Below are 27,692 nucleotides of genomic sequence, written 5' to 3' on the forward strand. Positions count from 1 at the left end.
CGGCAAGGCTCAGGGAACACACAGCCCGGCCCCGCAGGTGTACGGCTCTGCCGTGATGTCCGGATGCCTTCTACACGCCGCAGCGCCGAACAGCGATGGCCGCGCGGATCTCCCCGAAGGGCCGCACCACTGCTCGCTGTCCGGCAGGAACAGGCTTTTAAATGGATTGAACAAGGTCTTGAACAATAAAAAAAATGAAGTCTTTCCTTCTCTTCTGATTTAACTCTCTGGTAGTTTAATTAGAAAAGTTAAGTATTGGTTCTTTTAAGAATTGGAAATGCCAAAGTCTTGGCCTGCCTCCCGGTCAGGGAAGCTCTTTAAAAAGGGCTTATTAATTACGGGGCTTAGAGCCAGGCTCTAGACAGAAGGGGCGGAGTCTGGTTACTCATGTGGGAGGTACCACTCGGAGAAACTCTATCCTTCTTGACCATCATCACATTGTTGGGTTTCACCAGCTTCAATTGAAGCTAAGTACCGTCAGTTTTAGACATTATGTATATGTTTTGTGTGTGTGTGTGTGTGTGTGTGTGTGTGTGTGTGTGTGTGTGCTTTTAAAAAAACTGTTGCTTTATGGAACAGTAAACACACTCACATTATGATCTGTCCATGCAACAGGAGACATTTCAATTTGCTTATGCAAGCAGCATAAATCTTAATAAAATCTTCCCCACTAGCCGTTACTGGCGTTCACAGGAGAGCTCCTTCTCCATACGACTCCATGAAACACTCGTTCCTCTAATTTAGTCTTCCATGTATAGACAAAATTTGGCTGACTGGTCCCTGCACTGAGAGCTACGCTGCGTCGAGTGTGGCCCAACACAAGTTCACTGACCTCATTCCATCACTGAATTACCATGGCATGCCCCGCCAAGCCCTTCACATCACCCAGGTGCAGCACCCAACACCTGCTCTGCTCCGTCTTAACGAGCGCCGGCTCTGCCCTCCTGTTTATGCTAAATCAATTAATCAGCCGTCATTATGCGTGCTGGTCCTGAGTAATTGCGAGCTGGCGAGAGCTGCTGAATGATAATTGGGGAGAGAAAGTGTTCTCATTAGGAAGGCAAGCCGGGCAGGAAATGGCGTACAGAGCCCAACAAATGCACTCAGACCCCCCCCCCCCCGACTCCATCCCCTCTTATAGCTCCTGCCCCTGGTGGGGAGGGACGGACACCGCGTGGGCGGAGCGCTTTCACAGCACCTAGAGGGTCCAAGCGTGCGAGACCACTACAAAGGATTTGGCGAGGATATCTTGGCCTCGGACTGGTTTGCTAGGCTCTGTTGACATCGTCAGAAACACCTGGAAACAAAACGGAGTTTCTCAGCCAGGAGGACGCGTTTAGTGTCGGTCTTTAGTTTCGCAGTGGAGCTACAAGACCAGTGTAGCGAGATGATAAGAGGAAATGTATGCCCGCAAATTAGTCTCTCACAACCCACACGCCAAAGTCATCATACCCTCAGCTCATGTCGCAGTAAGCAGTCTCCAACAGACTAGATTACGTGGATTCTGTTACAGGGTGACATTGTTATCTATAAAACTAGACAAAATTACAGCGCGTAGCTAAAAATATTATTAGCAGCCATTTCAAAGCTGGAGTTTGGTCCATGCTCTTCTAACAGTGTTAGTCGAGGGTCGTTCATTTCAGGTGTTGGGCAGGAAGAACTGACATTAGCACCACGTGAACTGTACCCATGTTACCGATTGAATGAAAATTTATACAAACCACATTGTATTTCCCTCCCAAAAAACATCAGATTGATTGGAAAAAGGGATATTCATATATCAGCAAGGAAACATATTTGTCTCACACCAGCAAACCAGTTTGGTCAACTGTAGCAGGCCGTGACATCTCACCCCCATTAAAGATGCCTGCTTCTCGCTCACTGGCCCTGATTAAACGTTTGAAAACAAACCACCCAGATAAAAGCAGGTAACAAACTTCATTTGCTAATATTCTCTGCTATACTTCTCTTCTGCAGTTTGCCCCCTTCAGCCATACTGCCCCCCCTCGATATGCTGTGCGCCTAATGTGTAAAGCGCCATGGCGACCTTTAGAAGAACCCTGCCCCCGCTATATAGATATGGCACATCCATTAGCATAGGAAATCAGGAAGTCTTAGTCATAGCACAGGAGGAAGTCTTAATCAGAGGATCAGCATTTATTTAGTGATGGTTAAGACTAACAACCCTAAACCCCGGGCCAAGCTGGGCGGGATTCAGGTTGCTCATCGGTTCCAAGTGAATCCATCACAAGTCCAACGTTCGTTCCGTTAACACATTAGATGGCCTTTCATCCTTGGTTATCCGCGTTTTCCTCTCGCCGCCTCTGCATGGCTTTGTGTGTGTGCGTGCGTGTGTGTGTGTGTGGGGGGGTGTGTGTGGGCGGTCCCTTTAAGGCACTATGCCTTTCCCATCTGCGTCTAATAGCTCCTGCTACAGTCGTACGCTGCTCCTGAGCAGAGAAAGTCAATAGTGGGTCAGAACAGCTGGGCCACAGGGCCAAACATGCGTAATAAGTAACAAATAAATCCAGGAAATGAAGAGGTTGAAGGGTGATATACTGTAAACAAAATAGGACACACACGTACACACACACACACACACACACACACACACACACACACACACACACACACAACACCTTTATTTGAAACTAAGATTTCTATTAGATTTCTGATAGACAGTTCATGCTAGTTAGTGTGGAATTAACAAGGCTGAAAGCAGCAGGATTCACTCTGGTTCTCACCGCCAGGGCAAGTTCCCTTCAAAAAACTCTCTCTCTCTCTCCCTCTCTCTCTCTCTCTCTCTCTCTCTCTCTCTCTCTCTCTCTCCTCTCTCTCTCTCTCTCTCTCTCTCTCTCTCTCTCTCACACACACACACACACACACAAATATATGAGCACATGCACTGGAGGAGAACTCCATCTAATCCATGGAGTGAGCTTTAGTCCCTGAAAACCACTTCACCACAAAATAAGGCAGACTCCCCCGACCGTGGAGCACTGCAGGACTGTGAAGAGAGAGCTGGCCTATACCGTCTGCAAATCTGGCTGGATACTTTGAGCCCCGGGGCCTCGGGCCCCTGGGCCCCGCAGCACGGCACTCACACTGGGATGTCCAGAAGGATGCGCTTGTCCTCCTCCACATGGATGCCCCAGATACAATCCTGGCCTTTGTCATACGCCTCAGGCCAGTTTGGCGAGAGCACCACTCCGGCTGAATCCGTGATTTCTCCACTGCATACAGCTAGGATGCACACACAGTCACACACAGGCACACACAGGCACACACACACAGTATGCAATCAGTGCTACTAAGACACACATACTAGGTTTTAGTTGATAAATTGCTGCCAAACTAATCACACAAGTGCAAACATGCACTCATACACAGCACTTATACTATGTTTTTGTGTTTTTTTTACAATTAATTTTCTATTCTCCAGATAAAAAGGCTAAACCTTAACGTCAGTAATTACAAGAAACTCCAAAGATTTCTCCTTTTTATAGCATATTTTGAGTAAAAAAAACCCAAAACACCTCACTACTTCAGAATTTTAAAGGATAGATAGATTTGGTCCCCACAACGACATCAAAATAACACACACACAAAAACCTCACTAATCCAAATGAAATCAAATGGCTCTTTCAGTTAAGGCTACCTTCTATGTATCTTAGTGCAGACGTTTTCAAATCAGGCAAAGCAAAGCTGGACAAGGCAAGATGATCTCTTTAGCACTTCACACACAGCAGCAACTCAAACAGCTTCAGAGAAGACATGGAAGAAGAATAACGCTTATTACAACCTGAGATCTTTTACCTGCGGTGAGGTCTCTCGCAAAAAATAAAAACAAAATGTTACAATGTTGAACAGTGTCTAACCTAAACTTGACAGTGTTTAACCTGAGTGTTTAACCTACCATAACAGTGTTTAACCTGAGTGTTTAACCTAACCTTAACAGTGTTTAACCTGAGTGTCTAACCTAAACTTGACAGTGTCTAACCTGAGTGTCTAAGCTACCATAAGTGTTTAACCTGAGTGTTTAACCTAACCTTCTCAGTGTTTAACCTGAGTGTTTAACCTAACCTTAACAGTGTTTAAACTGAGCCAAAGGCCAGGCCCAGTAACAACGCTTTTAGTTTCAATTTATAAACCTCCAATATTGGTGCACTCCTAATATCCTCTGACAACTGGTTCCATTTAAAAACAGCATAACATCTGAACACTGCCTCTCCATGCTTAATTTTTAACCCCAGGCAGGAGTGACTGGCTAGTTCCTGCTGATTTGTGGGTTCTGCCTGGCTGATAACGCTGGAGCATATCAGACTGATACCAGCGATTATACCTTAAAGTCAGCTGTGTAGTGCACTGGTAGCCAGTGTAAGGACTTAAGTCTGAGAGGCTGTGTTCTCTCCTCCTCCTCCAGCAGCTGCACTCTGACTCAATTGAAGCCGTTTGTCTTTTTTGGGAGCCCCGTTAGGAGGCCGTAACAGCAATCAGCCCTGCTGGGATGAGTTTCTCTAGGTCTGGTTTAGTCAGGAAATCTCTGGTCTTGTTGAGTAGGGACTGATTTGATGGGACTGCTAACATTGAGAGAACACTGAGTCTAAGTTTCTAAACTAGCACTATAGATTTTAGGCCTTTAGAGTCTAAACAGGCATCTAGTCTGTCTCTCATTTCTGTTTCCATGTGTAATAATCTCTATTTTATCTTTATTCAGTAGCAGAAAGTGTTGGCCCATCCAGTTAGTGATGTGCTCAAGGCTGTCTGAGCTGTCTGGGGCTCTCAGAGGGCTAAGAAAGTTTGAGTGTCATCTCCATATCTGTGGTAAGATCTGGTCCTAAAAAGATCCCAAAATCTGCCATGATTTGGCTAAGAAAAAGCATGTCTAAGTTAAATAAGAGAGGCCCAAGAATCAAACCCTGGGGGACACCATGAGTTACCGGCACTCTTTTAGAAACATTTTCTTTTTCAGAAAAATAATTTTTCCCTTGCAGGTATGAACTGAACCATTTATGAACCAACCCACTTCTCACATTTATCTAGGAGAATGTGGTGGTCTATGGCAAGGGTCTCAAAATCCTGTCCTAGAGGGTTGAGTCCAGCAAAGTTTAGCGATCGCTCTGCTCAGACACGTCTGCTAAACCTGCAAACTGATTGATGAGTTGAATCAGGTGTGTTTAACTAATATTAGTTAATGTAGCACTGTGGTTTGTTGGCTGACCTGCTTAAACACACCTGACTCAACCCCTGCTGAGAGAGACTGAAAGAGCCCAATTTGGTGATCCTTGGCATAATTGGCCTTGGAATTGTCAATGCACATGTATCACCAGCAATTACAAAATGGTCAAAGTCAGTGGAAATAACAGATAAATCTGTAAATTCATCAATAAAACCAGCATTTTACTTTGGAGGCCTGTAGACCATAACTTGTAATATATCAGGAATGCTACACACACACACACACACACACACACACACACGCACATTATAGTAGGTTTTAGGGAAAGAACTTCCTGGAAGGCATCACTTTTGCAAGATTATTGAGTGTACACACACACACACACACACACACGTGCATGCTGTGTGGCACCCACCCCGGCAAGCTGGTTCAGTCTCATTCCACTGAGGATTCTCTGGGTCCACACACTCGATGGTGATGGCGCCCTGCTCCAGGGTGTAGCCTGGTTCACAGCAGAAGTCCACCACTGTACCCACACCGAACGCCATGTCGCTGCTGGAGAAGTTGCCGTATTTCACGTAGGGCTTGTAGCAGGTACCCTGGGCGAAAGCTGGCAAACACACACACACAAGGCCAGTGTGCTTAAACATCGGCTCCAAATCCCCAATGCCAGCATGCTTTAGCTTTTTTTCTGAACACCACAGAGAAAAACTCTGGGAAAATAACTATAACAAACAGGTGTGTGTGTTCACGTTAACACTTCTCACTGCTCAAGACCTCATACAAGACAGCAGAGCAAAACAGTAAAGTCAGTAAGGTAGACAGCGATGACCTGAGCTGAAACTCCTAAGCCATGAGTGAAGTTTGAGCGAGACCTTGTACGCACCCCCCACCCCGCGCCCCACACCCCACTCCATACCTTCATATCGGATGGCGATGCCAGTGCAGGTGCCTGCCTCGTCGGTGGTGAACTCCACGAACAAGTGCCTTCCTGTGCTGACTACACCTTCGTTGGGCAGGTACTCCACCTCGTAGGAGTCATAGACGCCGGGGGAGTCGATGTTGTTCCCATTCTTGATCAAGAGTCTGTGAGAAACAAAACAGTGCGAACTGTTACTGGGTTACTCAGTGTGGTGGATTAATTAGCTTCAAGACATGGTGGTTATGGCAGCAAAATTGTAATTAAAACTCTTCTTCCCATATCTCTGCTGTGGCCTGTGTAGTCAGTGAATTTGCTTGCATGGGAGATAGTCTTAATTATGAGAAATGCTTGGGAGTGGTGAGGATTCCACAGATGGAGGGGCTGGGGGCGGAGGGTGGGTCGCACTGCATGCGGGGCTCGGGCTGTACCCTTGGCAACAGCACGCGCCAACATCCTGCGTCCCTGCACTTGGGCGTCATCCAGAGGCGTGATCTAACAGGCCTGGATCTGTTGTGTAATTAGACATGAGCGAGCGGGAGACGTTCGGGGCAGACGAGCGCGGAAGCCCGCCGGGTCGTGGGTTCGGGGGCGGCGGCTTACCTGTCGTCGTCTTCGGCCAGGGCCACTTTCTCGAAGTGGACGTGCAACCTGTGGCCCTCGGGAGCCTCCAGCACCCAGTGGCACGTCAAATTGTTGCTGTAGTTGCCAGGAAACCCAGGAGAGACGATGCGGCCCAGGGTAGCGTTTTTTAGCATCCCTCCGCAAGTAGCTGCCACACACACACACACACACCCAGAAACACACGCTCACGAAAAGACGAGTGTGTGGGTTGAAGACAGAGGCAAAAAGCAAGGGAGAGAAAGAGGAGAGAGAATGAGGGGTTAGCAGGCAATAGATTGTAAGTAGGAGATAAGAGAAAATAACTGGCCAAACACTACAGTGTCCCTTTGGAAAAGAAAATAGGCAATCTGTGTTAGGAAGCCCGGGAGGAGAGAGGGAGAAAAGGGCCGAGATTTTTACTGTGTGTGTGTGTGAGTGTGAACATATGAAACAAGAGTGTGCAAGTGAGAGAAAATGCAGACAACGTAGTGGGAGCAGGGGCTCGACTGCTGATTGCACGGCAAGCACAGTGTTTGGTTTCTCTGCAGGAAATCAGCACGGTGTTGGTGTGTGAGGTGGCTCGGAGCCAGTGCAGGAGAGCCTGCCTCAGGTGTTCCGGGTTTAAGTGAGACGCCCGTGCCAGAATGCTGCTCCCGCTCTGAACACAACAAACCTCGGCCGCGTGCGAAAAAAGGCATCGCAGCCGTTTTGCTTGTCGTGCTCAAGCTTTCGTTTTGCGATCCCTGCTCTTGGGATGCTGACAGTTTAAGGTCGTTGCGGTGTCCAGTTAATATTCATTACGCGTGCTGACATCAAGATATCAATTAACACGGTAACAGATGGCGTGGAGGATGGAGATATATGAAGGGTCATCTATCCAGACACAAGATCATCACTCATGATTAATCACTTCTAAAAAAAATAGCCCGTCTGTAAGCAGGTGTAGCTCCGCGGGGAGGTTTAAAAATGGACGCGGGGGAGGGGTGGTGGGAGGGCGGCCCCTTACCCAGGCATTTCGGCTCCTTGCCGCTCCAGTAAGGCGTGGTGGCGTTGCGGCAAGTGAGGGAGGAGGCGCCGTGGAGCTGGTAGCCGGACAGGCAGAAGAAAAAGGCCTCCCCCCCGGAATGGAGGCTGCTGACCGACACCTCCCCGTTAGCCGGGGTCCGGGGGAAAGCGCAGCTCAAAACAAAAGCTGAGGGACCATGGGGGAGGGAGAGAGAGAGAGAGAGAGAGAGAGAGAGAGAGAGAGAACAGTAAATACTGCAGTTTAGCTTTACTTTAAACTGGTGATCATTGAATGTCGAGTGTTACGGCATATAACAATCGCCCATCATAATTAACTTTCCTCCAGCTGGCTGTAACTGAAAAAAGTCACAGCAGGTGAAGATCCTTCCATATGTTGATTCAGCCTAATGTTTGCAGTGGTGCCGCCTGGAGAGACCGGAGACTAACCGTATCAGTCTACAACTCCCCCGCCTGGAGAGAATGGAGACTAACCACATCAGTCTACAGCTCCCCTGCCTGGAGAGACTGGAGACTAACCGCATCAGTCTACAACTCCCCCACCTGGAGAGACCGGAAACTAACCACATCAGTCTACAACTCCCCCACCTGGAGAGACCAGAGACTAACCACATCAGTCTACAACTCCCCCGCCTGGAGAGACTGGAGAATAACCGCATCAGTCTACAACTCCCCCACCTGGAGAGACCGGAAACTAACCACATCAGTCTACAACTTCCCTGCCTGGAGAGACCGGAGACTAACCGCATCAGTCTACAACTCCCCCGCCTGGAGAGACTGGAGAATAACCGCATCAGTCTACAGCTCCCCCGCCTGGAGAGAGCAGAGACTAACCACATCAGTCTACAGCTCCCCCGCCTGGAGAGACCGGAGACTAACCGCATCAGTCTACAACTCCCCCGCCTGGAGAGACCAGAAACTAACCGCATCAGTCTACAGCTCCCCCGCCTGGAGAGAGCAGAGACTAACCACATCAGTCTATAGCTCCCCCGCCTGGAGAGACCGGAGAATAACCGCATCAGTCTACAACTCCCCCACCTGGAGAGACCGGAAACTAACCGCATCAGTCTACAACTTCCCCGCCTGGAGAGACCGGAGACTAACCGCATCAGTCTACAACTCCCCCGCCTGGAGAGACCAGAGACTAACCGCATCAGTCTACAACTCCCCCACCTGGAGAGACTGGAGAATAACCGCATCAGTCTACAACTCCCCTACCTGGAGAGACCGGAAACTAACCGCATCAGTCTACAACTCCCCCGCCTGGAGAGACCGGAGACTAACCGCATCAGTCTACAACTCCCCTGCCTTCCCACAATCCTTCAGCTCTGTGTGTACCGACAGCAACTAGATGCTGTCCCTACTCATCACAGTATGAGACAAACAATATTGTTTCATGACAAGGACAAATGAAAGACACACTTTTATTACCCCTGCATTCCAGCAGAGCCGGATCTGAGGGTGGAGGGCAAGCACGATGGGCCAAGCCGGCATCCGCATCGCCGCCGTTTTGATGTGTTTTCTGACAGGCTCCGTGCTGGCTGTCAGACTGCCGTATATCCTGCATGGGGAAACGAATGGGCTCTGACGGCCAGCAGCGTCACCGAGCAGGTGCACCTGCCACCACGTCCGTAGCAGCGCGGGTAATGGAGAGAGGCGACCTTGGCGGGAACGGTCGCTGTAAAGCAGGATCTGGCTGGCCCTTCCCTGCCTGCCGCAGCGGGGTAGATGGAGGCCGCGTGGGCAAGCGGGATATACGAGGCATTTAAAATCAGGGAAGCCAAACTCAAGTCTTTCATCTATCAATTCAGGACATGCAGGGTCTGATAAGTTAAACAGGGAAGACGCTAAACCAAGCAGCCTGTAATATCAGTAGGTTTATAAAAATAGTTCCATGATCTGCACCATGTGCTGCAGGCATAGAAGGGACTATTAACTTGAATTAAAATCAGTCACCCGCTGCTTCTGACGATACAGATAAACCTGCCAGTGGTGACCACCGGCCCGTCTGCTGAATATGACCTGTTCACATGTTGTTCTTTCAACTACATCTTTCTGATTTATTTGCTCAGTACCGCAGGAGATGATGCCAACACTGGAGTAGACCTGCTCACTGGCGACAGAGCATCGTAGATGATGCCTGAAAAGGTCCCAGTGCCACCAGCAGATGAACGGACGCTGCCATATCCATCCGCCCACTACAGCGACTCCAACAGATACAGAAAGAACTGGCTCACCCTAGACCCAGCGGAGTAGCCGAACCTCCCTCACTTAGACTGAACTGGCTACACGGACTACACATAACGTAACAAAGCACAGAGTGTTTATTAGGACGGCCCAAGGAGGATGGGTTCCCTCTTGAGTCTCCCAAAGTTTCTTCCTTAATTCTGCCCAGGGAGTTTTTCCTTGCCACTGTCCCCACTGGTTTGCGCATTTGGAATCTGAACCCATACATTTGTAAAGCTGCTTTGTGATAACATTTGCTATATAAATATTCTGACTTTGCCCTGGAGTTTTATTCAAAAATAGGATTTTTTGCCATATGTTAATTCTTTTATTACACTCAGCGTCTTTCCCACTTTATACCAGTCCCTACGCTGGACTTTGGTCTGTGTTCGGTCTCACTCACTACAGGCAGACAACATGCACTGCAGAGCTGGCCTGTCAATACGCCAAAACGCCTCTGCACCGCAAAGCCCATCGGAAGGGTGGAATATCGTCCTCTTAACCCCCCCCCACTCACAGCTGTGCAGGAAAATCAGCATTAATGCTGGCGGCCTTCAAGCCTTGCTACATGGCTGACACCAGGCATTAGAGGAGAGCACCCTTCAGGAAGCAATTTCAGCCCCTCCCCCCACCTCACTGCCAGAAGAGGTTTGGAGTCAGCGATTGGATGGAGGTGGGGTGGGGAGAAGCCACCGCAAAGCAATCACGCACAGCGAGCACACCAGACAGCAACAAGCTGAATGTGTGTTTATTGGATGGCAGGGGATATTATTCCAGCAGATTGATGGCTCTCACGGGCGGCGGCCGTGTTCATCTCCCTGCTAATGCCCTGGAGTGCCGTGCCTCTGCGGCAAACAGGTTGTTTCCGTGACTTTCATCCATCCAGAGAAACCCAGCTAACTCGACCTGCTTATAGGCGCCCGGTCATTTTCCCTATTCTGCTCCTCGTATTTTTGGCGACCCCGTTTCTGATTCTGCACAGCACGTCTGCAACCAGTGTATTCTTCCCTTACCGACTGGCCTGGCACAGTCCGTAGGCACAGATGCTGCGTCCCAGTAGTCACTCTAATTATATGATGGCTGGGACATTATGAGGCAGCGGCATGACCTAACGCCCCCAAAGCTGACCGTTGGGGTCCGCGCTGCATCCGAAGCCCCCTCTCAGCTGGGTTATTGTTGTTTCATTTCTGTCGGAGTGCCAGCCTGACCCGTGGGGTGTGGGAGAGGAGACAGTGGTTAGGGAACTATGGCCACTGGAGGTGAGTGCTAATGTGGAAGCCAGTCTCCTGAGAATTAAATAACAGGCTCTTGCCATCTCTATTTCCTCGGTAAGTCATGCTGCTTTGCAGCCCATAAAGCCTGATTGTCTTGCAATTACTAATAATGACTCCGCAGAAAGCACGCCCGGCCACATTAGTTGCCGGTGAGGCAGCAGACAACAGATACCGGCGCGCTACAACATGCTTGTCAGAGGCCTGGATATATCCTCAGAGCGGATCTGGAATGGAAAGCTCCAGCCAAGACCCGGGAAGCACGTATCAGGAGTCAGGAGTCAGGCTTCTAAAAAGCCCCCCTCGACTTCTGCGCAGCTTCAGCAATATGCTGTTTGCTAGATGTTAACGCAGAGCCCCTGTTCAGCTAGCTGGCCCTAGTTTTGCACGTGTTCTCCTCAACAACCAGCATTCCATGTCTGGTAACAGGAAAGAACCCACAGGCACACTGGCAAACTACAAATCAGGTCACCAGATGCCCAAACAAACAACCCCTATCTGCACAGATAAACTCCAATTGTTCAACCAATACAAGAACTTGCATGCTGATTAGCAATGGGATGTCCTGTCCGGCGAGAAGAGGCTGGAACATATTCTGTGCCTGCAGATGCCCCGTCAGGGACATGGGGCTGGAATGCACACCTCCCTCCTGGTCAGCGTGCTTATTGAGCCCGTGACCGTTTGAACCGAGCGTTTAACCCCGACGCGTAAACATCAATACGTCACAGCGGAGTTGTATTACATCTCTCTCTGGTTTAATCTCTCTTCCCAGGGACAACACTATTGATCTGGTCTTAAGTGTAATGTTTTACTGGCAGGACGGCAGGAACCCAGAGAACCCAGGCTCGGAGGTGCCTTAAATCAGGGGTGTGAAAGGGTGGGGGGGGGTGCGAAGGCATTTCAAGAGGACCTGGTTCAAGGTCTTCCCTTGAGGGCAGTAGATTTCAAAACATATATCTACACGTGGGGTGGGGTGTCCAAGTGGTTCCAGTCGAGAGATGACACTACGGTATTCAGTGCATCGCTGCATGTGTGAAGCACCCGGAATGCACGATGCCCACGCGATGTAGCACTAGCTGACCAAACACTCTAGCGTCATCGCTAGCTTGGGCGGCGCGGTTACAGTCTCCGAGCGCTTATATAAAGTAGGCAGGGCCTGACATACACCCACCTCCCCTGTTAACCCTCCTTTATGTTACTTCCTTTACAACAACTCAGGAAAGACGCAGTCTTCCCTCTGGCCTGCTGCGTCCATTAAGGACATAAAAAGCTCCCCTAATCAGAGTGACTTGGATAACTGCAGTTAGTAGGCCAGTTTAGGCTGCCCAGCCACCGGGGGCTCGATTTTCATGTGAACACATGAATTTGCCGTGCCTCGTGCGAGTCTTTTCAATCCAGGCAGCTGCAGAGGAGCCTGAAGGTTCGACGTGCATACAGATTTGGCTGAGCAAAGGCAGCTAACCGGTTTCACAAGCAAAGACGGAAGCTTTCGGCGGCCAGACGATTTGGTATACTGCAGCAAACACGCTGGGGCTGTATCAATAGTAGATATATTCATTATTTTCAGTATAGCCGTCATGCACTGCTCACAGCTCATTTCACTGTAAAAGGTCATTTTCAGAGTCATCCTCATTTCAGAAAAGCTCTTTGGTGCTCATTCTGGTGACATCACAGTCCAAAACTGAGTGATTTTGCCTACAAACCTCCACCGTGGGCACGTTAACGGGAAACGTAGTGCTGTTTGCAAACCTTCGGGAACATACGCTAACATGTTCAGACATACATGCGCTAAAGCCCCTTGCCTTAGCCAACTCTTCATGAGAAGACACACACATTAGTGATTTTATAGTGTATGTTCCAAAAAGTAGCTACACTACAGGAACGTGGACAAAGGAAGGTGTAAGGTCTTTAGTTCCATAAGCTTATCGTGGATTTACACTGAGATCAATTTAATTTTGTGGACTATGTGAAGCTGCTTCTCTCTGAAATGAAACAGGTGAAGACTTGGAATTGTGTTTTTGACAGACTGTGCTGAACGAAATTGCTTAACGCCACAGGGACTGCGTCCATTATTAATCCGCTGTAAGGTATTTAGTAAACTAATCACAACCAATTAGATGATATTAAAGAGAACGAGCGAGCGAGAGAGAGAGAGAGAGAGAGAGAGAGAGAGAGAGAGAGAGAGAGAGAGAGAGAGAGAGAGAGAGAGAAAGTGTGTGTGTGTGTGTACATTTGCAAGGCCAGGAATGTTGAGTACCATATAACTTGAGAGGAAAGTACTGAATGACTACTGGAGGACAAACTGTGGTTGGTGATGTCCGTCACTGGCTAGGTATGACTTTTCCTTTTAAGGGATAAATATCTTCTCTGTCATGCACATAACAGACTAGCGTTTCTGTAGCCTGATGGGTACAATTATATGATTATTCACTCAGATCCAATCTAGTGCATTGAAATATGAATAGTATGAACACTCACACAATTTTGTTAGTTATCATTTTGCTGTCTTTTCTCTATAAGTGACTGCAGATATTAATTACACCGCGGTAAGAGTGGGAATATCTAGTGGGCAGGCCTACACCGGTCCCGCACATTTTCCACACACCATTTGGGGGAGAATGGAGACTAACCTGAACTCAAACGGCCTTATAACGCTAAATGAGGAGAGCTAAGATTAAGCGAAGGCGATAAAAGGCCTGGATGTTAAATTGAACTGCAATATCTCATGCCTCATGCAAGCTCACGGCTTTACTCATTCTGGCAGCATTAGAAAGAGGGTGTGAGGCGGAAAACCGGTCCGGCAAAGCCGACACGCGCTCTTAGAGCGAAGAAATGTGGTCGTCGCACCGAGTGGCGCACTGCGCGCGAAACTCTGCGCCGGGAGTAGCGCCTTCACCCGTTTTCACGTGGACACGGCGCAAAACGGCCATGCAGCGAAAGTATTTAGCACGGCAACGATTTTTAATGTAGATCAGCGAGGAAGGGAGGAGGGCAGGACGATTAAGGCCCCGCACTTACAGCAGTGTTACCGCGTTAAATGCGGGGTGGCTTTTACGATCCAGTCTCCTCCTCGCTCGTAATCAACTCAGAGCTCGGCAGAATTAGTGAACGTGTGTGCAAAACGCCAACTGATAGGCTCTCGGTTTCGCTGAGCATCCCAGTGAATAGTGATTTTACGTCAAACAAAAAGAGCTTTGCTTCCTCTTTCAACGGAAAGCTTTGCGTAAAGGAGCGCCACGCAGCAACGGTGCGGTTGGAGTTATCAGGCTTACGACTCAAGGCTATTCGATTATAAAAAATGAGTCGACGTGTTTCCCTCCACTTGCAAAAACAGTTCGACTTCTACAGTCTAATGCTAAAAAGTATTCCAAAGTATTATAAATTGAAAATCCAAGACGGCCTCCGTTTTGACACGCTCATGAAAGGCTTCTCCGAAAGGCCGCGCATGCTTAGACTTTCAGAGGCCCGTTTCACTGTTGTTTTTCGCAGAGATATCCCTCTTTCATACGTCCCTCAATAATTACCCGAGTTCGCGGAATTCTCGACCGCTTCCCTCTTCTAATAACATTTATTCATGCTTCAGTTATGCGTGGTGAAATCAGCGCGCGGCATTCAGTCTCGCTATTGTTACGTCTCGAGACTCCCCGCGCGGAGCATCACTTCATGCGCCTAGAATGCCTCCTTTGATTTTCCTCGCAGATGTTCTCGCTGCAAGGTCGTCTTTCCAGCAGAACGCAGGGTATAAAGGGCCGTGGGGAAAGCTCCGATTTCCATGTAGGTTTTCGCAGCTGAAGCCGTGTTGTTCACTGTAGGCTCCGTGTTAATGGTGAAGTGGACCGGCTAACCGCGCAGGTCTGGTAAGAATGAACACAGAGGATTTGGGGGCTGTAAGATAAAACCTGGGAAGTGATTCACTGATGGGGTGTTCACTCTTGGCCTGTTCAAATACATTATGCAAATAAAATGACAGCGTGGGATACTAGTTTATTAACCAAGAAGACTTTAAACAGATCAACTGGCCATCAACATATGTGGGTTTTGCCCGATTAATTGATTACAATTTCTAGATGAAAAATATAAAGACGAAACAAAATATTTTTTTAAAGAAGCAAAGCCCAAAGGCAAAAGAAAGGCGCTGTTGATCAGTTCATCTTCCCGATTATCACGGACAGTGATGGCATTTATCATAAATGCTACGAACAAACTTCAATTTTTATTTAGTATTCATTTACTTAACACAGTTCATCATAGTGGACTAGATTTAATTACATGTGGTGTCATCGTCAGAAATAATTTGTATTTGGAAGTGTTTTGGAAAGCTCTTGCTATATACAGATTATACCATTACCTTGCATTTTCAAGGACACTGCAGAAATTGCTAGGTTAAATTATTGCACTCATAAGATAAAAAAAAAAGTGTGTGTGTGTGTGTGTGTGTGTATATATATATATATATATATATATATATATATATATATATATATATATATATATATATATATATATATAAATATAAATATATATAATGAGGTTAGTTCAGTACTGGCAAATATTAAAAAAACAAAGAAGAGCTAAATCATAACCCTTGGCATTTCTGGGCCAGTTCTGTATCTGTCTGACGATCTCAATAATGATAACATTATGTTAATATTATATTTTACTTTGTATGTATTTCTGTTTGCATATGTTATGTTGTATTTGCTTTTGTATCATAGGGAACTTTTTGTAAATGATTTGAAGTATATACTGTATTTAAGACACTGTTAATAAAAAAGGTCTGTTTTTAATGGCCTTCTATGATAAGACATTAATTAAAACATCGACATAAGCTGTATAATAAACTTAAAATAATAAGCTGTGGTTTTCAATATTCAGAACAGCCCTTTTCAGTATAATTGGAGAAGTAATGGAAAATTAATACTGCATGAGATTTTTCTGTGTAATGACTACACATTGTTATCAGAGGCGAAAGGCATGGTATCGAGAGAGAGAAAAGAGGAAGCACGTAAAGGCGAGCGAACCAGAGGGAGCCGCAGAGAGAGTGGGAGCGTGAGCCAGTGAAGGAGGAGAGACAGAGTGGCATCTTATTCAACAGTCGCATTAGAGGCGTGTAACAACGCGGGCCTGTCATACCTCATTAGTTTCTGAAAGCAAAGGAATTTGGCCGTGCGCGGGATTATTTCTTTCCGTGGCCTCTCTCTCTCTCTCTCTCTCTCTCTCTCTCTCTCTCGCTCTCTCTCTCTCTCTCTCTCTCTCTCCACAGGGAATGCTCTGGTGTGACCAGGAACACCGGATCCCGGGGCGTTCCGTCTCTCTGAGCGCACTGGAAATGTGTATTAGCTCAATTCTTCTCCCGTGTAATTACACTTCCGGAATGAAGCCGCTCTCCTCGGTAACACGGGCTGCGCGCGCTTACAAATGACTGTACGAACGTGTGCTTGTCGTTGCAGCGGTATCAACTGCACCCGCATGCAAAAGCTGTTTATTCACACTCCTTCCTTTAACGCTGCCTTTCAGGCTACTTTGTGGAGATGCTGATAATATTTGCTTTTGGAAGAGAACACTGGAAATTTAAACCTCAATAAGCCACAACAACTGCAATAATGCTTCCGTACCACGCAGGTTATGGCCGCAGAGACATCTTAGCTCTTCAGCTGGCAACTGTCTGGAATTACTGTCAGCACAGTCTCAAGGGCGTCTCACCTCTGTAGCGCAGCAGCAGCAGGGAGCCTGGCTTGGGCTGCTTCTCACTGGAGAAGCGCACCGAGATCTGGTTGCTGGAGCTCCACAGCACCATCCCCCTGTGCAGCGTGGACCCGTTGGCCAGGATGGATCGCTCCGGGCCCCCGAGGTCCTCTAGCACGACCTCCTCGCCCCCTTCCAGGGTCACATTCAGCACCTGCGGAGGAAAGAGGAAAACGGGGTCGTGGGATCACAATGCAGTGAGACATTTAGTCAGTTAGAGCGACTCCAGGCACGGGCTCCTGGTCTCTGGGGAATGACACTGTCCATTTGTAGACACTTGAACCTGTTTTATAAGCACACCTGTGTAGTCAAAGCAGTGTTCATGTGGCATCTTTAACTTTGCACTCACTGCTTTCTTTAGAAGGGTTATACATTTTAAACTGCACACCTACGATGCAAAAAAAAAAAAAAAAAAGTTTAAACTTAGAATATTTTCATGAACCTTTCCCAGTTTGTCAAGTCAATTTACAATCACCACTGTTGTTTGGACACCATAAAATCATGTGTGTTTCACTAGCAGAGTTTTTTTTTTTTTCAGCTGGAACAACAAATACTTTTTACAGTGTTTCTAACAAAGTGGTGTGTTAATCGAGTGGCTGGTGTGATGTGGATCCATTACATTCCCTTCCCCCATCAGAATGGGTGAGAAGAGAGAGAGAGAGAGAGAGAGAGAGAGAGAGAGAGAGAGAGTGTGTCATAATCCACTGATTGACCCTGGATGCAATTTGCTTGGTCTCATCTGTATTGAAATGTGACAAATGAATTTGACATTGCCCATCATTCCTGCCTCTTTTCAACCGCAGTCTCCCGTTCCATTAACACCACCACAGGTTATAAAGCACATTAAGCTTTTTAGTCGTTTTGAACTAGGGGAGAGTTATCTAATTGGGGAGGGCTTTTCCATGCACAGACTGTGTATTATGCTTTAACCTTTAGCATTTAGCCAATGCAGCTGAAGGTTTTCCTCTCTACTCCCAGGTCGCTTTGTCGAACAGCTGCGGATTTATCGGCGCAGAGTGTGAAGAACGGTTGGACGTGTGTTTACGAAGGAGAGTTCTAGAGGATCCTCAGGTGTTACACGGCTGAGTGTGAAGAACGGCTGGAGAAGTGTTTACTAAGGAGAGCTCTAGAGGATGCTCAGCTGTTACACTGCTACAGTGATGGAGGTCAGCAAGGGGGCTGAAAGAAACTACCAGGGTGAAGAAAAAAAGAGAGAGAGAGCGAGAGAGAGAGAGAGAGAGAGAGAGAGAGAGAGAGAGAGCCCTGCGTCTTTCAATTCACACAGTCACTGCATTCCGCCAAGACACAGATTTCTAGACTAATCGAGATTTTAAATCAAGGATCTCCAAGGACAAAGTGATACAATAAATGCATACTTGAATTCTAGCAGGAGTATATTCTTGATGGTTGCCATGTGGAATATTATTTCAAATCTTAGTTAGGCTGCTGTATCCTTCATGCTATATTTCTACAGTGGTCTTTGAGAGTATGAGACTAGGCAATATGTTTTTGTTAGTATGCAAGTGCACATAATTTGCACACTCACATACTAAAAGGTGCTATAGACTGGGAAACTGCGGCATATCTGAATAAGGAGAACTTGGTACATTGAACTGACATACTGTGACCATCAAACTCTGTTGTCAGTTCATTCAAATGTGAATCATAAGCAAAACAGGGTTGTAAAAACGGACCAATTCCAAAAATCCCAGACTATTATGTTAGCCTTGACTGATTAATATTTACACCCACAAATCTGCATACACCCGCCCACATTCTAGCGCAGGCAGTATTAACATGGACCTGTCAAACTGAAACGTCAACAGTTCTGCGGGTATTGTGAAGAACTAACAACGGCAGCGGTGCAGTTAGCAGGGTTGACGTTCAGATTTAACAGGACACTGGACAAGTGGTTAGGTTGCTTTGTACATTTCACTCTGTACAGTTTCTCAAACCTTGAAGGCTTCATTCAGAAAACAGGGGCAGTTCCTACTTTACTGGCATCAAAACCCTGACCGAAACCTGTTAGTAGCTAGCTAGCCATGCTATATGGTTTTAATCGCTTTTTGTCATTTGAAGAAAGATGAGCTTACACTGAAAGTTTCATAATAAGATGAAAACTTTATGATGTGGTGTTGTCCAGATCAAACGTAGCTAGCTAGGATAGGCAAATTTAGCTACTAGCAAGCTCCAAGTTAGATAACTAACCTTTCTAGCTAACTAAATACTATGACAAGGTATCTTATTTTACATATAAATTAATTTTATTTTCCATTCTGAATCCCATTCAAAGAAATAATCTGTGTTTCTAAATGAGGTATCTTTATCAATCTCTGAGAGGTAAGAATTCAGAAGCTAACCATCTGTTTTGGTTGCTTAGAGATCCCTTTAGCGAACTGATGTCACCATTTCGTTTACGTGCCATTTTGTGAGGGTCCTTTTGTCTTTCGTTTACTAATAAAAAGTCATTGCCATGGTAGCTGTACCACAAAGAAATAATTTCACTTGTACATGTGTGACAATATTATTCAAATATTTATATGAGTGGAGGTATTGGGATCTGCATTGGGGTCTGCAATACAGACTGCCAAGTCATATGGATTGATGTAGTCATCATTAGCATAAGTTAATTACCATCACTTGGCAATGCAATTGAATTTCTCTCGGTAGGAGCCCCCTTCTTTCTCTTGGCTCTTATCCATCTCTGGCATCACCATCACATTGAAACTTTTCAGCCAAACAAAAAGCTTTGCAGATAACACGAACATTTTAGCAGACACATGTACACGGAACGCATTTGACTTGTTCATTCTGTGTGACCTATCATGGTGCCTCACCTTAAACCTGCCAATCGGAGCAGAGCTCATCACTTATTCATTGTCCCACCAAAAAAAAGGGCATGTAAAAAACCACATTGGCCAGATCATAGGGTTGTATATGGGTGTCTAAAACCTAAAATAAAACCAATCCAGAAAAACAAATTAACTTATACAGGCCCTAGAATGCATCACAATGTCTAAATCCTTTCCCCCCAGTATGCATTACAAGCATAGCATAATTTGCCCTCACTCCCATTCCATTATATATATATATATATATATATATATATATATATATATATATATATATATATATATATATATATATAAAAGCATCATTATAAAATGTCCGGCGGCAGACATTTAGCCTAATGACAATACACTGGGGGAAAGAAAAGAATTCCACACCTAAAAGGTCATCGGCATAATTACTGATGCTTTCAGTTTGAGGCGAGGAGATTTGTGTCAAGGGAGACCCATTACGGAGTCAGCTTTTGGGGGGCCTGACACAGGCGTGGGCGTGGGGGGTGACCTGAAAATGTCGTAGTGGGAGACACCTAACCCTGCGCCAGGTATCTGCACTGAAACGAACACGGCTGTGCCGGCAACCCGTCGCCGCCTCAGGAGAGCCAGTTAGCGTATCCCGTCTCTCACACAGAGGCTGAAATGTGATGGTAATTTTCTCAAAGAAGTGCCAAAAGAGATGTCGCTCATGTCAAGTAAGCATTTATCACTGCCCCTAGTGATAATCTACAGTTTACCCTGACGTTCGGCTTGTTTTCAGGCAGAAACACCAAGCACAAAGGTAAGGGATGCTGTTCAAAGCATACACGTAAATACTAGCAAGAACATATCCTTGGATACTCTCAAAAGCACCTAAACAGAAATAGCATGAAGAACAGAATACTCAAGTTTTAAAATAACACGTCACGGCATCCATTAAGAATGCATTCCTGTTAGTACACAAGTATGAGTTTTGTAAAACAGTCAAGGTCATACAGGACATGGAAAAAAAAGAAAAGAAATCACAAACACAGACTCAGCTGTGATGCAATTACTGCACTTTGGTTCCATTCAAAACCACATCACTATTTCCACTGATAGTACATGAAGCAAGCAGCACACTGGAAATGAGGTTTGCAAGAGTTTATCTCAAGAATTAACAAGAGGACAAAGAAGGTATTTAATCCAACTTTGAATATTGTCTTTAAATGGAACTGGCAAGAACATGGCAATAAGGAAATGACAGTTTTAAAGTTATCATATTATCAAAGGCATTTTTTAGCGCTGAAAATGCTGGTGTACGACTGTAATGTCACTCACCAGGACTCAACTTTTCTGCCTCGACCCATAAAGGAGCACGTCGGCACCACTGGGTGGCTCATTATTTTTCAAGTCATTCCCAGACAAAGGAATCCATTACTGCATATATGGCATATGCTATAGTCATTATCCGCATATCACAATGGTGTTCTGAGTAAGGGCAATGCGCTAGTATTTTGTAATGAAGTCCTGCATTAATTGGAATTTTTCACATTGTGTCAATCGTGATATCTGGAACCCAAGGAAGGTGAGGATGGAACAGAGAGGCGTTTAGGTCAACAGAACGTCCTCGGTTATGGCGATTTCTAAATATGCATAAAGCCTGGTTATTTGACCTCGGGCCCAGATGCTGGAAGGGTTGAAATGAAATGACCTTTGTCTGGCTAATGGGCTCCTTGTTTGGTTTGTTTGTTTGGTTTAATATTGGTCTTATTATAGTTAGTTTACAGTAGAAAGGTACGGTGATGCTTTATTCTGTTGATTGCACATGGCCAGGTTTATTTTTAATACGTTACTGCATTTTACACAGAACGGGGGTTTCAAGTTAACAGCTTCTCAACACCATACGCTTCCCACACTACAATATGAGAAAGACAGAAAAATAAAAAGAGTTAAAGTGAGAGAGAGAAAGGATTGGAGAAAGAGAGTAAGAGAGAGAGAGAGAGAGAGAGAGAACATGTGAAAGGAAGGTGACACTGAAGTGCACGTGTTCTGTATTCAGCCTCCTGCCTGTCAGATAAACACAGTTCCACTCACAAGTATGATAAAAAGGAAGCACTCCATTGTCTCTCCCTCTCTCTCTCTCTCTCTCTATCTCTCTCTCTTTCTCTCTCTCGCACCCTCTCCCTCAGTGCTTTCATTTGATGCTGTGCGGTTCAAGCTCATGCATTTGGTGGGAATCTGTGACAGAGAGCAGACATTTCATCATGCCAAAGTGCGTTCATATTTCTGCTCTCCCGCGTCCCCTTCGCAGACGCCATGCAACTCTTCCAAGTCGATGGCCTGCGTTCTGAACTCCAACAGAGGGAGGGAGTACAAATGGAGGATTCAAATGGAGTACAAAGTACAAATGGAGGCTCTGCAGACTCCTCGTGTACCCAATAGTCACTTCAAGGGGATCCAATTTTGGGGAATACCTCAGCAAAGCTGAGGTATACCTTCAGTTGCATTTGTCCGCTGAGTGATCTACCCATGCAAGTTTTTGTTTGCTAGTGCTAAAATAAAGATAAATAAAAGGCATAATTGAGAAGCCGAAAAGAGCATGATGGAGGGGCAAGACAGTGCAAAAATCATTGAAAATTTTTGTGGGACACAGCAACAGTATACAGTTAATTACTATAGAAAGTAACGAAACGAAAAAATGAAAACATTATTCAAACACAAGGGCTTCAGAATTCCCTACAGTGCCACTGAGTGAGTGCCACTCACTGAAATGCCTTTGGAGTTCATCTCAAGACCGAAGCCCGAAGGGAAAACACAATGTTTGTAGAGGATCCCAGATGTCTTCATGCGTCTCCAGGGAAAAGTGACTTAACCAGAAGACCATTCATCACCCCGGTGTGATGAGAAACTCGGCCAAGCTCTCCGCACGGGACCAGTGGGGTGCATGGACAGTCCTGGAGGGGCAGTGCAGAGGCGAGAGGCCTCCGTTATTTTCACCTGAGTGTCCACATTCAATTACATTCGAGTTATAAGCTTCAGATGCTGCTCCCAGGAGTCAGGCCAGTGGCACCGGGAACCATCTCAGGGCCAGAGAGGGCTGGATGGTTGGGGGTGATGAAAACGCCTGTAACGCTGCGTAGGGCTGTGAGATGAAGCTCAGGCGTACGGTCTAAATATAAATGTTGACAGTGGGAACGGAACGGATATCAGATATGGCGCGTTTGTGTGTGCGTGGGCATGAACAAGTATATCAGTGGATCCAAATATGGCATGTAAGCTGGAGTAAAGAAAGAATATGCGGGGTGTCAAAAACAAGGACTCTGTTGCGGAAGGTACGGAATAAGGGCCTGCTTGACGTGCGAGGCCCTGGCGTATGCGGTGAGAGATGACCCCTTCACCTCTCATGATCCCCACCCTCCCCGCAGGCTCGGCACCCATTGCACGCTTCGGAACCTGCCCGGGTCAGCCATCCACTTTGCGATTATGAGGAATCAGAACTGCGCTAGCCGGAACCTGTACTGCTCCCTCCGGTGAGTGTCAGGAGGTCCGCACGGGGACAGAGAGCGTCTTCACAAATGCAGACTTCGGGGGTTGGGGTGGGGGGGGTGGGGCTGGATCTTGAGGATGGCACAGGAAGCTGCTGATCTAGTATCGTGAAAGCAGACGCAGCACCGACCAGCCCCTATTAGCCTTAGCTAACAAATGGATAGGAACTTTGGTCCGGGATTAGATTTAATCAGTTGTAGGAAAACCAAATCCGCAGAGTCTTAACGGAGATTAAGACTTAATAGATTTTTAATCAGCGCAGACAAAGCCTGCTAGGATAATACTATCAGCCAAAATTCCGCACGGAGAGGAAGGAAAAAGCTGCAATATTTCCAGTTTCTACAGTGAGTGAGGAATAGCCTTTGAATGAGGCAAAACGACATCCTTCAGCTACTTTGCATTTTATGGAAACATGATAATTTAAGTTGAATACGACGGGTTTGCATATTTGCTTTGAGTGGGCCGGAGTGTGGAAACAGGCTTGGATGCTTTCCAGGTATCTCAAAGTGAACAATGGCAGGAAATGAGAGTGGAAGAGCCAGAGTTAGGGAAGAAAGCAGAGGGGGAACAGACCAGGCCAAGGAGCTCTGGGAAGGGGGGAGAGGAAGTGTTTAAGCCTCCCCCCACCCCAGGCAATGCCTGAGGACACGGTAAATATAAACCAGAAGCCAGCAGGTCTCTGTTAACCGATGTACATGCTTAAAGGTGACTCGAAGACAGACATCCCTGCTTCACTCTCATCGATCCACGCATGACGTATTAGTCAGACTAGCTGAAATCATCCATTATGGAGTTTGGTATCTGCTTCAAACAGAGGCCATAGTTATTGTAATCATCTGCAATACATAAACCTGGATTCATACGTGAGGAGGGACACAAACTTGCATATAAAACAAATATGGCATATAAAATGTGTGTGTGTGTGTATAAATATTACATTATATTATATGCATAGATTTTATACTATACACACAGTGGAATTTGATGTTGCATAGCAAAGTTACTAACCACAAAAGGGAATTTAACCAAGAAAATCTCACAATAGAGGAAATTTCCTACAAAGATTAATTTCTCCAATGAGATACTCCTCAGTAGGAATTCAATTAAACTCCATCTGCAGCTGCCAGGGAAGGCGAGACGGACCGTGTCTGTCTGAAAGGCCACTCCTGTCCTTCAGTCATTGTCTCAACACGCGGAAATGTTTTAATGAACACTCGACACCGCTGGAGTGCTTCTGACGGACCCCGGCTCACTCGCGGAATACAAAACCCAGCACGAAGGCAGTGGGACTGGTGTTCAGATGTACGGCGGATGTGGGAAACTGATTATGCCTTAAGGTAGATGTGTGTGTGTCTGACTGAAGAACAGAAGATGTCCACTGGTGTGTGATCTATATTAGGAAACATATGGGCTTGCAGTGAGAGAGTTCTGGTGTTGGTGATGTGTGGATAACCACTGGAGCGGTACGTGTCTCCATGGCTGAGTCGAGTGCATAGGGGACAAGCTCAAGCCTTATCATGGCAGACACAGATACGGATTTGCACTCTCCCGTGGTCTGAGCCTCAGGGGCTGATCCTGGCTATCTGTCCAGCGCTGCACCGATCCCGGCTTTGGAGAGAGCACGAAACCCTGCGGCGCTTGGCCATCATCGCTGGATCATCGCACGGCACGAGCTGCTGGATCCTGTCACGCGTTTTGTTTTGGAGGAGTTGAGGATCTGCTCAGTTGAATCTTGTCAATCTCAGGAATGCCTGGAAATCGACAAGATAGCTTAAGACGGGAATCCGCTTTGGAGACACGCTAGCCGCGGTTCGTGGGGTAAACTACGATTAGCGCTATGGCGACAGTTTCATGGTCTAAAAAATATATATGTCTGTAGCAAAGACCGACATGAGACCCATCTGACATATGCTTTACAATAAACTATGCCTTAATGCAGAAAAACGTAGATGAAAAAATAACATTACTAATTACAAAATACAGGCTAAACCACATACAGATTTAACGGTTGGTCTATCATGAGGTAGAAACATCTGACTCTACAAAACTAAGAACATGCTGACACATTGGGTGGGCACTTGCTTTTTCCCAAATGGCTCCCGATTCAATTAGTCCCTAAACATGCACGTGCATGGAAACATCAAACCAATCAACAAGGCAACACTCTCTGTGCAATAACATCTAAAATCCATCTAAAAGCACGACAATGGTGAAGTCTGTCTCCCGGGGGACGGCTGGCTGGGGTGGAGGGCTGGGCGCTGATGTGGCTACAATGTGGGGTTGCCTCCATAGAGTAATTGCTTTTTGACAGTCATGAAGGAAAGAGGGGCTAACCATTCTAACCATTCCACACACACACACACACACATGCACACGCGTACACACACACGCACACACACACACGCGCACACACACGCACACACGCACACACACACACGCACACACACACACGCACACACACACACACACACACACACACACACGCTATGCCAGCTCCAATGGCTGCGATGGAGACAATGGCACGGATAACATGGCGGCATAGGAGCTGCTCGGCTAATCCTGCACGCGGCCCGGTCTCCCTGCTTATCTCATTTCAGCATTCACGTGCCTTCATCTCCCCTCCATTATCAGCCGGGTACCTGCGTGCTCTTCAGCACAGGCTGGTCCAGAACAGCGAGGCGAAGGTCCATCGGAGACTGGGATAAGCACCCATTCACTACCTTGCTTCCCTACCGCCCTGTATCTGCCGGGCGGATATATATATATTCTTTCCTCAGAATGCCCAGCGTGTATGCCAGCGGGACGGGCTGTATCTCCCCTGCACCACACAGCCCACGGAAACAAACAAATAAGATGGCAACTGAGCAATACTTAGGCATGAGTCAGAAATGCTGATGACTTCAAACCCAGCACCGGTCCGGAGGGCACCCGTACGGGCCGGGGGAGCGGTGGTTAGTATGATTTATTCATGCATCCTGTCCGTATACGGTGACAGACCAGGCCCGTTCCTGAGATTTCCCTTCCATTGATGCGATTTTTTCACCTCACGGCTGCTTATTGCCCAGACCAGGGGGTTAAAGGATGCTCCTGCTCTTTCTAAGTTGCTTTCACGAGCTGCAGTTATGAGGCATATTAGATTTGTGCTGTGTGGACAAGAGAATGCGCGTCCTCGAGGTGCCGGTTGACCTCAACTTCCTGATTGGAGATTTGCGCTGGGCCTTAGTTTTGCATTTATTTGAATAAATGCATACGGGATTTTGCGGGCTTTTTTCAAAGGCGTTTTGCTTGTCTCGTCCTCATCGTGCCTCTCGGTGTCCTCGCCACTCTCCTGCGGTGGGGAGATACCGTCTCAGAGGCCCTCCTCTCAATTTCTCACCCCCTTCTCCTTTATGACGCCGATCTGGGCCAAGGAGCAATTAACGTCACCTGAAAGCAATCCTCAGAGGCTGGGGGGGGGGGGGGGTGGGGGTGGAAAAACTCATTTCGGCACGGGCGCCTGGCCTCCGAAAGCTCATCAGGATCAGGTCGGCTCTCCTTTATGTCCTGCCAGGCCGCCCCAGGCCTTCGGCGTTAGAGACTCACCCACCCGCCGCCCGCCCAACCCCCTTCATCGCATCTCATATTGGGGTTCATTACGGATCCGTCCGCCTGTCTGAGCCCCCAGTAGAAGAGACTCGGTCCTTGCCGCCTCCTTCATACACCTGCTCGCCACTCCACACAGCTGAACAGGGCACTGAGAGATGCATTATTCACAGGCGTGTGGCAATTCACTGGCCTGGAAGCTGAAGGGGAAGTACTTAAGGGTGAGTTACGGTCCACTGTCTAGTGTGTCAAATGACAAAAAGCACTTATGGGAACAAAACACTCTTTTGTCCGCACTAGTGCGTTTTCTGAGCGTCATTCTTATTTGGTCGTTATTCTTTATTTTGTGGTATGAATGTACCTCTGACAAAATTATAATTGGACTACACAACCGAGTTCCATAAATAGACCTTGAACCTAATGGCTCTTTCATGATTTGTATTTGCATGACAGGTATGCTATAGATCCAAATACAAGCACCAGATAGCCATTGTAGAAAACAATCTTATTGCAAAAATGCAACAGTGTGTGCAATACACATACATGTGAACCAATAAGAAGAATTAATCAGGGATGTTCCATTCCAGAAGGCCCCCTTCGTATAAATATTGATTTTCTCTCCCTGTGTCTACAGAGGCTGGACTTATGCTCCTGGGATCTGGACATGCCTGTATTTATTTACTGATTTACAACAGATGGAATTTTGATCATTTTTTGATATTATTAGACCATCTTCTGACCACCTGCAAGTCAAGGTGGAATTCCTTAGTCTTCTGCAGACTCTTTTAAATATG

General features: G+C 46.7%; 1 protein-coding gene across 13 annotated transcripts in view; it reads right to left on the bottom strand.

Annotated features, from left to right (window-relative positions):
- The window catches only part of sez6a (seizure related 6 homolog a), a 91,964-nt gene that overhangs the window by 10,604 nt on the left and 53,668 nt on the right, over positions 1–27,692 (bottom strand). For all 13 annotated transcript variants that reach the window (XM_081702567.1, XM_081702565.1, XM_081702564.1 and 10 more), the window contains exons 4-9: positions 16,925–17,120; positions 7,708–7,893; positions 6,702–6,870; positions 6,099–6,265; positions 5,595–5,789; positions 3,105–3,243 (exon numbers count right to left, since the gene is read on the bottom strand). In XM_081702567.1, coding sequence (XP_081558693.1) covers positions 3,105–3,243; positions 5,595–5,789; positions 6,099–6,265; positions 6,702–6,870; positions 7,708–7,893; positions 16,925–17,120 — 1,052 coding nt within the window. The remainder of the gene's footprint in view (positions 1–3,104; positions 3,244–5,594; positions 5,790–6,098; positions 6,266–6,701; positions 6,871–7,707; positions 7,894–16,924; positions 17,121–27,692) is intronic.

This window comes from Electrophorus electricus, chromosome 19, assembly GCF_041902795.1.
Source record: "Electrophorus electricus isolate QZ-2024a chromosome 19, ASM4190279v1, whole genome shotgun sequence".
NCBI lineage: Eukaryota > Metazoa > Chordata > Actinopteri > Gymnotiformes > Gymnotidae > Electrophorus > Electrophorus electricus.